Source organism: Meriones unguiculatus, chromosome 11 (assembly GCF_030254825.1).
Source record: "Meriones unguiculatus strain TT.TT164.6M chromosome 11, Bangor_MerUng_6.1, whole genome shotgun sequence".
Taxonomy (NCBI): Eukaryota; Metazoa; Chordata; class Mammalia; order Rodentia; family Muridae; genus Meriones; species Meriones unguiculatus.
Genome location: NC_083359.1, coordinates 17,561,613 through 17,571,029, shown reverse-complemented (window position 1 = coordinate 17,571,029; position 9,417 = coordinate 17,561,613). Strand labels below are relative to the sequence as shown.

General features: G+C 44.3%; 1 protein-coding gene across 1 annotated transcript in view; it reads right to left on the bottom strand.

Moving 5' to 3' along the window:
- Positions 1–2,115: 2,115 nt before the first annotated feature.
- The window catches only part of Hspa4 (heat shock protein family A (Hsp70) member 4), a 41,607-nt gene continuing 34,305 nt past the window's right edge, over positions 2,116–9,417 (bottom strand). The window contains exons 14-19 of the mRNA XM_021637356.2: positions 8,733–8,885; positions 7,728–7,853; positions 6,669–6,776; positions 4,745–4,864; positions 4,129–4,290; positions 2,116–3,976 (exon numbers count right to left, since the gene is read on the bottom strand). Coding sequence (XP_021493031.1) covers positions 3,773–3,976; positions 4,129–4,290; positions 4,745–4,864; positions 6,669–6,776; positions 7,728–7,853; positions 8,733–8,885 — 873 coding nt within the window. The 3' untranslated portion in view covers positions 2,116–3,772. The remainder of the gene's footprint in view (positions 3,977–4,128; positions 4,291–4,744; positions 4,865–6,668; positions 6,777–7,727; positions 7,854–8,732; positions 8,886–9,417) is intronic.

The following is a 9,417-nucleotide window of genomic DNA, read 5'->3' as shown; positions in this document are numbered from 1 at the left end:
AAGTGTGAGTGTGTGTGTGTGTGTGTGTGTGCACACGCACACAAATGCGATTTTGCCTATGGAGACCAGAGGTTTTCATCCTCTGGAGCTGGAGTTACAGGCAGTTGTGAGCAGCCCATTGTGGGAGCTGAGAACTGAGCTCAGGCCTCTGCAAGATCAGCAGCAGGCACTCACCTGCTGAGCTGTCTCTCCAGTTCCAATTTTAAAGTAAGTTTTTAAGTTCATGTAGAAAACAAAGCAGAACAATGTGAGTCCTGCAATAGCGCTGGGGAAAGCCTGCTAGCTGGAGATAAGAAAAGCAGTCATCGTGGGCCCTCTTCCTCCATTGATCCAGGACTCCAAAATTTAACAGGCACCCAGCGCTGGAAGGATTTAAGTCTTGGCACAGCTCATGAAAAGGGCCCAAGACAAACCTGGCTTTCTACAGTGTCTGATTCTGAGTGCTGGTCTTGAATCATGCAAATCCCACTGACTAATTGGAAGCAAATATTCCCCCATTCTCTGCCTTGACTGCATGTGCCAAAGCTGAATGGTCAGGTCAGGGCCAGCCTGGTGATTGCCCTTGAGCACTGTACAAATCTGGGAGAGCATTCTGTATTGTTACCGTTGCCTGGGTCCCTTCTGTCCCCGATTCCCCCGGAAAAGCTCACCTCCCTTGCTACAGTCCTTACAGCAGCCTCTGCTCCAAATGGCAGCATCCGGACCACAGGGGCAGTAGCATTCCAGGTCTGAGGGTCATGTCCTGGGGCTGTCCCCAGCAAAAGCCATCCAAGAAATGTACTGGCACTCACAGGCCTCCTGAAGACTGGTGAGAACCATCCTCGTTAATTCTACATCGTGGACACAGGACACCGGCCAGCCTGCCAACTGGTGCGGTTTCCAGCAGGCTGAGTGCCCGGGAACTTCCGGTTTCACTGTAGCCCAAGCTCCTTATGCTCAGCCTTCTGGAAGGCTCCTGAAGCGTCTAGGCCATTTCTCACTGACAGCCTCCCTCTTCCTGACACACCTACTCTGGAAGCTTCTCTACTTCCACCCCAAATCAGGACACCTCCTGCCGGTTGTTTCCATCCACAATTATCTGGGACCACAGTTCTCGCCTCTATCCTATACAACCTTTACAGCCAGCAGCTGGCCTGCCATGACCCCCAAGCACCAACGTTCCACCTTGCTAGTCACATCTGTTTTAGAGTTGAGGCTTTAAAGTCACTCTTACTTGTAGCTTACTTAGTTTGGAGCATCCCAGCTTGATTTAGATTATCCTCAAACTCACTACACACCAGGGGTGATCTTGAACCAGGATCCTCCCACTTCCACCCACTCCTGGGTGGAAGTGGGAGCACTGGGATTACAGACATGCACCGTCATGCTGGATTTATGTGGAGTCAGGGACTGAACGGTTGAACTCAGGACTTCACGTCTACTTGGCTGGCACTCCACAAACTGAGCTGTATCCTCAGCCCGAAGTGTCACTCCCTTTACTTTTGTTTAGATTTTGTTTCCGTTTTGTCACATAGGGTGTCACTAGGTATCCCTGGCTGACCTAGAAGTCACCATGCACACCAGGAGTCTTAGGTTAGTTTCCTGCTCTGCATCCCAGGCAGCACGTGGCCCAGAGCAATTACCGGAGGAGACAGAGGCAGGAAGATTGGAGTTTGAGGCCAACCTCTGACCTCTCCCTAAGACCCATGCCTCGGCAGTAAATTCCCACAGCTTCATTCTTGTTCCCCCATTGCAGGACACACAGACACTAGCAATCAGTTCCTAGCAAACTCTGGACCCGTTAAGTCCTGGCATTCAGATTAATGTTCTATAGCATCTACCTTCTATCATCAAACCTGAAGGCAAGCCTCACAAAAACTCCTACACCAAATTAAGGGCCTAGAAAATACCCAGACTGCTATTCCTAACACCCAGCACCTGTGCAGCTAAAGCAGAATGCGCATGGTAAGGACTTAAAAAAATAAAAGTGCATTCAGCTCAAGACTGTTCTTTGGACAGTCTCCCCCAGCCCCAGGGAGCCCCTGCCCTCCACACAACATAGAACCCACATAAGTCTCCCCCAACCTCTGACTCTCTCACACACACACACAAAGTGAAAGGAAATTAAGAAAGCCATTCAAGTTGACAGGTTTCTTTTATTAGTTTTTCCTAAATTCTCATGTTTACTGTTTTTCTTAGTGTAAGAATGTGACCTAGAGTTTTTAACAAACCAATTTAGATAAGCAACCTGGATAAATGCTTGTTTGCACACAAGTCATGAGTTGCCACTCTGGGCTGCCTCCACAAGTCCAATCAGTCTGCCTAGACAGAGCGGAAGCAGATCATCTGATTTCTAGTTTTAACTTGAAACTTCAAATTCATCCCCATCCCAACACCCGAACCCTCCCACCCACACACACAATGTTTATGAGAAATGGTCATTAAGGACAGTCAGTTGCCTAAGAGTTGGCTTAATCCTGCAGCCTGCATTTGAAATAGCTAGTGGCAGGCCGGCGGGCACCCCTGCAGCACAGGATACACTGGGCCTGGGGGTCCGGGTGGCATCCAGTGATTTAAGCTTTCCTCCTTTCCAGCCAACCGCCTCTAGCGCACTTGCGGCTACAGCACTTTCTGTGCAGAGGCTCTCTTAGAGATCAGTGATTACGAAGACCTAGAACATAACCAACACTTGTAACTAAAGCAGGTAACCAACTCTGCCGGAACCCATCCCTTTGTTTCCAGAACATCTCCTTCCTCTAAGACTTGGCCCAGGAAACGTGTGGTACCCTGACACTGGTTGCATTCAACAGTGTTCCTGTGACCTTGGGCACCTTGTCTTTAACACTAATTTCTGACTCATCCAGGGCAAGGCAGTGCAATGGCTTTACAATCTGTCATCTACTTTAACACAAAGATTGGCAGATTCATGACACACATTAACATTAATACAGATGATGGTAAATGAACTGAAAACTTAGAACTCTCACCCTGTTCCATCCAAACTTCTAATTTACATACATCATCTCAGAGTACAAATCGTTCCACGATAATATGCCAGGATAGATTGCTCAGATTCACCGTGCCTACACCCAACAGTGTTATCCTCAACCTAACTTGGAGAGAAACCTAGAGACTTTGATGCTTCAGCATTAGTGAATATACATTCGGGAAGTACAGGAAGCCACTAAGTCCGAGTCCCTTGACACACCAAAGCTCGCTCTAAGTGAAGAGGGCACGTGGCATTTACACTGCTTGTTGAGGGAGGAGGGGGACAGGACTGAGAGTGAAGGGCAATGTGGTCTCAGAGTGGACCCCACCGCACTCTCCCGTGTTAATTGATGCTTGGCCATGCTCTGACCTTCAGAAATGGAGGAAGCCCAAGCCCCACACACCCCACAGGCAGAAAATGCTGGTGGTGCTCTCCTCCTAGACTTTATAGTATAACGAGCTTCTGTCATGTGTAAGAAAAAGCCTGCCTGGCAGCTGTCACAGCTTTTCTTGGAGCTCAGCTTTCCCAAACACACTTCATCCTGAAGAAGCAAGATTAAAACACGAATGAGGGCGGCAAGAGCTCAAAGACAAGCCGGGCTCGCATGGAAGAGATAAATAGTGCACTTCACCCCTGGGTCTAACTATTTAGAAGTCAAAATGCTCCGCACATTACCTATACCCCACCCCAAGATCCCTAAAACTAAGAAATCTCCAGTATTTGCTTGCTCTAGTTGATATTTAGAACAAAGTTGACAACTTAAAGCTTTATAATAGTCTGTTTTAATATAAACAAGTGTTGGAATCAATCAATGTCCATCTCAGGAAGCTTCTTGTCTGCATCAGAAGGCACAGCTGTGTCTGCGCCCTGCTCGACACCTTGGGGGCTGGGGCTATCTCCTTGGCCATCCACTGGTCCATTCTGTTCAGCATGTTTTGGCTCCTCCTTTGGGGGTTCCACTTTGGGTTTGGGCTTTGAAATTATAGGACTACAAGTACTCGCCAGCTCCTAGAATAGTAAAGAAAGAAAACTACTGTTTCTTATGAATTAAACAAATTTTATATGGCATGTGTTTTAAAGCCCAGTAGCTAAGGGGCATAATGAGGTCCCAACTAAAGAGCTGTAAAGAAAAGACAAAAGCACACAAAGCTGAAAACCACCTTAATTTTAGCTTCAATCTCCTTTGCCTTGACAACCGGATCCAGTGTCAGGCTCTGCTTGTTCTGCAGATTCAGCTTGCTATTCATCCACTCCATGGCCTCACTGGTGCTTTTCTCTACCTTTGTCATGTCGGCAACATCCAAGTGCTCATACTGGTCCTCCTACATGTGGGAAATGGACAGTTAAGTGCTTAGGATAAGCCACTTCTCACCCAACAGTGTCTTCCAAAACTTTCTCTCTTTGGAGCTGAAGATGTAGTTAAACAGCTAGGAGCACTTGCTGCCCTTGTACAAGATCCAACTTCATTTCCCTGCACCCACACTGGGCAGCTTAAAACCACCTGTAACTCCAGCCCCAGGAAGGATCCAATGCCTTCTATGTGCACACTAAAACAGAGGAAAAAACAGAATCTTTGAAAAACTAAGGCTGGGTGTGATGGCTCATGCCCTTAATTCTAGCACTCAGGAGACCTTAAGTTCAGGGCCAGCCTGGTCTACACAGCAAGTTCCAGGCCATTAGGCTTACACAATGAGATCTTGCTTCAAAAACATACAATCAAACACAAAATCAAACAGTGCTGTGACCAAAAATCAAAGGAAAATGAAAATAAGATACCTTGTTTTTGAAAGAGCTGATCACTTTCATATACTGTTGAATTTGCTTCCCTAGTTCTTCAAATAATTTTGGTCTTTCTTCAGATTCCTGGAACCGTGTCTTAATAGGCTGACCTAAAGTCTAACAGAATACACAGGTTTGTACAGGGTAGCTTACACCATCCAAGGTAAACTGCTGCTACTAAGAATAGGGTTAAAGTGTCGCTCTTTGGGTATGTGTGTGCGCATTCATAAATACATAAACACATACATACCTACATACACACACACACACACACCACATGCAGGTATTTTAAGACAAGCGTCACTCTCTGGGTATGCGTGTGTACATACATAAACACAAACAACACATGCTGGTATTTGAAGACAAATGTTTCTGCAAACCACTGGAAGTACCAGGCGCCTTCTCAGGCTGCTCTTGAGCACAAGCCCAGTCTGTCCCAAGTGGAGTTGTTTCTCATTACCAACCAAGACCTAATCCTCACAGTGGGAGAACAACCAAAAGTTACCAGTCTAAATACACTTGCCCAACAAATTTTTTTTAAAAAAAACCAGGGGCGGCACCCTGGAGAGATGGTTCAGCAATGAAGAGCTACCTGAGTTCAAGTCCCAGCAACCACATGGTGGCTCAGAACCACCTATATAAACCCCAGTCCCAAGGGATCAGACTCTTGGCCTCCAAGGTCACTGCACACACAGGGTACCAAAACATGCATTCAGGTAAACACTCATACACTTAAAAAAAAATCTCCAAAAAGCTTTTTAGAACAATTAGAGTCTGATGATTCTACAAAACCACTGTAAAGACAAAAAGGAGCAAAATCCATACTTGAAGAAAACTCTTCACAACAAATGCCCCCATCTCTACAGCACAGACATGAGGAAAACCAGAGACAAGATCAGCCACAGACACAAGATGAACTATGGGCACTGTATCTGGCTCCCAGTTCATGTCAACTAAGTGATCACTGTTTAGGAAATAACTCGAAAACACAACAGTGACACTGGAGATTTCTGGTGCAATTATGGTGCAGCACCAGGCTGTGGGCTTTACAAACATATACTTTGTATTAAACATAATCCAAATCACAAAAAAGCTTCATTCATACTGGAAGAAGGTACAGAAAATACATAGCGAAGATACCTGAAACACTTCTCAACTTTCCTGTTTGGCCCTTCTCAGAAGAAATGAAAAACATTTTGCACAAGGAAACTAGGCAATAGTGATGCACGCCTTTAATCCAGCCTTGGGATGCAAAGGCTGGTGGAACTCTGAGTTCAAGAAAAGCTAGTGCAACATGGAGCAATCTCGTCACAAACAAATAAACGCATAGTGATCACTTCCCTGCCAGGGTAAACTAAGCCCCAGGCACTGTTCTTGAGCCACACATGGACAGCTACAGTGGCCCAATTCTCCAGAAAGTCCACAATACAAAGCCAAAACAAAAGAGAATGCTCTAATTTCCTCTCAGTGAATTTACAATTTTTATTTCAAACAAAGGCCTCAAAAGGGGTAATGCTTTCCATGTTAACAATCCAGTCTAATCATCAAGCTCCTCACAAATACACCGCCATGCTTTGCTTTTACCTGAAAGAAAACCTACACTGGGCATGATGGCACACCTGCATATGCAGCAAGGTGGAGGCTAAGAAGTTTAAGGACAGCCTTAGCTACACTGTGGGTAAAGGTACATAAATATACAGCCCTGACTCCAAATACATGGCAGGCACCTCTGAGGAAGGGATAGGACTTGTTTTTCTTTCTATATCCTCAATGTAAATTCACTGGACAGAAGTTAACTCACTCTGTAACTGGTCACAAAAGCAGTAAGTTCTTGAATGCAACTTTAGCCTGTGCTCTTTACTTTGAAGATCTGCTCTGGAAGCTATGGAGGCTCAGATACTTCTGCTTAAGAGTCACTTACTTTTAATTCAGCCAATTTGTCTACATAAACTTGCTTTGGTTGGTCTTCTCCATCTTCATACAGCCAATTTTCAGTATCTTCCAATTTTAAGGTAAAAGTATTACGATCCTATAAATGAAAAATAAAAAATATACATATATTATAATCACGTTAGACTGTTTTCTCTTTCTCACCTGCACCCACACACACTGTCATAGGAAAAAAATGTAATGATATAAAAACACAAAGCAGGGCTGGGGAGACAGATCAGAAAGTAGTTAATGTGCTTGCCATTACGTGCTGGAGTTCCAAAACCCAGAATCAATGCAGAATCCAAGCAGGTGTGTTAGTTCTCAGATAGAGAAAGGGAGGGACCCTTGGAACAGGCTGCCTAGCTGCACTAGTAAACAATCAACCTGTTTCAGGGTCAAAACAAGACTGCCTCAAAATTAAAAGTGATTAAAGTCAGTGGTGACTTTAATCCCAGAACTTGGGAGGTAGAGGCAGACGAATCTCTGAGCCCGAGGCCAGACAAGGATACACAGAGAAACCCTGTCTCAAAAACCAAAAAAAGTGGACAACAATCAAGTTTAAGACAGCAAACATCAATTTTGAACCTCTACATGGACCCACATGCATGTAAGTCCTTCACACATGTAAACTAAACATGTATATATTAAATATATACATAAAAATATATACACACACACATATATATATACACACACACAGACAACTATGTAGCTCCCCCTTGAATAGGTACATTTTTCAGTATCTTTTAGGTTTATTTTATGTACATGAATGTTTTGCCTGCATGTTTGCAAGTGTACCACATGCATGCAGTGTCCGTGGAGGCCAGAAAAATGTCAATTGTCTAACTGGAGTTACAGACATTATGAGTCACCATATGGGCGCTGAGAATGAAGCTCAGGACAGAGCTTCCTTGCCACTGAGCTCTCTCTCTCTCTCTCTCTCTCCAGCCATTTTTCATAACGTCGTCACACATATTACTGGAAGGAGGTCTTCCTTCAATTATCTGCGGGTTCCCCGAGGCTCCCGCAGTACAGGAGCAGCACTTACGTCTTCACTCACGAACTTCTCATATTCACCACTGAGTTTGTCTCTCATCTCGTACACGTATTCTTCCACCGCATTCTTGGCATCATTCCGTTCCTTCTCCAGTTTATCCTGCATAATCATCTTACCCTGAAACAGCAGCAATGAATTAAACACAAGGACAATTATGACAGCTTCCTCTTAAACATCGAATAGAATTAAAAGCAAAAGGCTTTCCCTCCTCAAATCCTTTCAATTCTTGAGTCACCCCAACAAAACAGAATGAAGAATATAATCTGGAAGAAAATTTGAAGAGCACAGATTTGTGGCATTTATTTTGGGGGGGGGAGAAAGTAGTAAAAATATTAAGACACAACCTCAAAAGCAAAAATAAAACATTTAAGACAAGAAAATTTTAGAGGCATTGGAGGTGCATGCCTTTGATCCTAGCACTCAAGAGGTGGATTTCCAAAAGTTCAAGGTCAGCCTGGTCTATCATGGAAGTTCCAGGACAGTCAGGGGTACACACAGAAACCCTATCTCTGAAGCCATTTATGGGAATCTTTTTGCCAGGCATGGAGGTGTATGCCTTTAATCCTAACACTTAGGAAGAAGAGGCAGACGGATCTTTGACCAGGCCAGAACGACCTACATAGCGAGTTCTAAGATAGCCAGGGAGAGATCCTGTCTCAAACAAAAAGCAGAGCTAGCGATGTTACTATCACACACACAAAAATAACTAGCCATAGCTATACTACTTAAATCTGCTCTTACCAATAGTAGTACAAACTGGCTGAAACCCTAAAGCAGTTCTCAACCTATGGGTCACAATCCCTGGGGGTTTACAGAATCAATTAGATATCCTGCATATCAGATACTTACATTATGATTCCCAACACTAACAAAACATAGTTAGGAAGTAGCAACAAAATAATTTTATGGTTAGGGGTCCTAACACGAGGGGCTGCCTCAGTGTCGCAGCACCGCAAGGTTAAAAAGCACCGTGCTAAGGCTGCAGTGTGAATGTACCTCGTTCTCAGTGTACAAGCCAAGCATCTCTCGGTCCAGCTGCCAGAGCAGCTGGCTCTCGATGGGCAGGTCCACAGTGCTGGTCTTCACTTTCGCCTTCTTGGCTTGAGGCGGTTGGTCCATCTTCTTATCTTTTGATCCAGTTTGAGAAGTCTAAAGAAACAGAAAATTTGAAAAACAAAACCATACAGACTAACCTAAATTTTAAAATGAATCAGTGTCAAAACCTGATTTGACCCAATTAACTTTCTGGTGATGTGTAACTCATGATTTTATTCAGGAGGAAAGCATAATGGCAGTCACGGGATTCGGAAAAGGACAAGTAGAGAATTCCATTCTGTAGGAATGAAGAGTACAGTGCTGATAACAATAGCTACAGTGCTTTATGCTTTAAATGTAACTGTATGTATTTTTCCACTAAAAATGAAAAAAGTTAATATACCTAACAATCACCTGAACTCTCACAACCAATATACAATACTGGCCACACTGTACTGGCACATAGCACTTGGATAGCACAGGCTGGGACATATAAATTCCAGGCCAGCCTGAGTGATGTGAGACCCTATCTCAAACCAACAAAAACCCACCACCACTTACACAGCTATAGGAAATCTGTTCAATGACATGAAAATGGGTTACACAGGGATTGCCTAAAAAGCTGAGACTGCAAACTCCATGGAAT